The sequence below is a fragment of the Bison bison genome, unplaced genomic scaffold (assembly GCF_000754665.1).
Source record: "Bison bison bison isolate TAMUID 2011002044 unplaced genomic scaffold, Bison_UMD1.0 scf7180017858500, whole genome shotgun sequence".
Classification (NCBI taxonomy): domain Eukaryota; kingdom Metazoa; phylum Chordata; class Mammalia; order Artiodactyla; family Bovidae; genus Bison; species Bison bison.
The window spans coordinates 105524-106611 of NW_011489072.1; the positions used below are offsets into that span (position 1 = coordinate 105524).

The 1088-nt window shown below is 65.5% G+C and overlaps 1 protein-coding gene across 1 annotated transcript in view; it reads left to right on the forward strand.

Moving 5' to 3' along the window:
* Positions 1 to 1061, forward strand: part of AP2A2 (adaptor-related protein complex 2, alpha 2 subunit) — a gene marked incomplete at its 5' end in the record, with an annotated part of 48785 nt that extends 47724 nt beyond the window's left edge. Inside the window, one exon of the mRNA XM_010863595.1 lies at positions 7 to 1061. Within this exon, the coding sequence (XP_010861897.1) occupies positions 7 to 270 (264 nt within the window). The remainder of the gene's footprint in view (positions 1 to 6) is intronic.
* Positions 1062 to 1088: the final 27 nt, after the last annotated feature.

A 1088-nucleotide genomic window follows, 5' to 3' on the forward strand; every position in this document is an offset into this window, starting at 1 on the left:
CACCAGGCAACTGTCCTGGAGGAGATGCCCCCCTTTCCAGAGCGCGAGTCCTCCATCCTGGCCAAGCTCAAGAAGAAGAAGGGTCCAAGCACGGTGACCGACCTGGAGGAGGCCAAGCGGGAGAGAAGCGCCGAGGTCAACGGGGGCCCCGAGCCCGCCCTGGCCAGCACCAGCGCCGTGGTGGGTCCTCCCGAGGGCCCCGCCTGCACAAGCTTTGGGGCGCCTGGTGCCCGAGGTTCAGGACCCGGGATGGTGTCCTGGGTGGGCTGACCCAGACGCAGTGTCTGTCGTTAGACTGTCAGACGGTCATCTGGGGTCCACGGTCAGTTCCTATGTCTTCTCTTGGCTTTGGATTTGGAAAATGTGGTCATTTTTGGGTGACGGCTGCATGGGGACCTCTCCTGCCAGCCCGGGCTGGTATCCAGGGCCTCCACCTCCTGGGGTCCAGTAGTGAGCGGGTTAGAGCGAGCTCCCTGTTCATACAAGTGCCCTGAGAACGTGCCCTCTGATGTCTGTTGAGGAAGGCGCCGTTTTCAGAGCTGTGTTTCCTCTCTTGTCCCCGTTGGGGGAGCTCCCAACCACCGCGGGCTTTGTGGCTGCCGCGTCGGGAGGCAGCCTGGAGAGCAGGCCCCACCCTGGATGCTGGTCCGGCGATGTGGCCAGCTGCTCACACTGTCCGGTGGCCCCAGTGAGGATGCGCCCGGGGTAGAGGTGCCGCGTGCTCGTGCGTGGCAGCCTGGGGCCAGGGTGGTTTGTTTATGTATGGCGCCGGGATGCTTGTGTGTGAGCCCTGGCGCTCTACGTGTGGGGGCACTCACCTGACCCCGGGCCCACTGTGAAGCCTGTGCTCACGCCTGGCCCTGGGCTTGGGGCCCGTCACAGTCAGGACCTCCCACCCCAGACCTGGCGCCGGCTCTGCAGAGGTGCCCAGGGTGGTCCTGGGGATGGAGTTCTTGTGTGTCCCCAGGGCTCAGGTGGTCTGATGGGGGCGGGGGAGGTGAGGCAGGAGGGCAGAGAAGGGCCGGGGTCCCTCCTGCGTGGGATTCTCGTCCCAGGGCTTCTGCCTCCAAACTCAGAGGGGAGGCCCC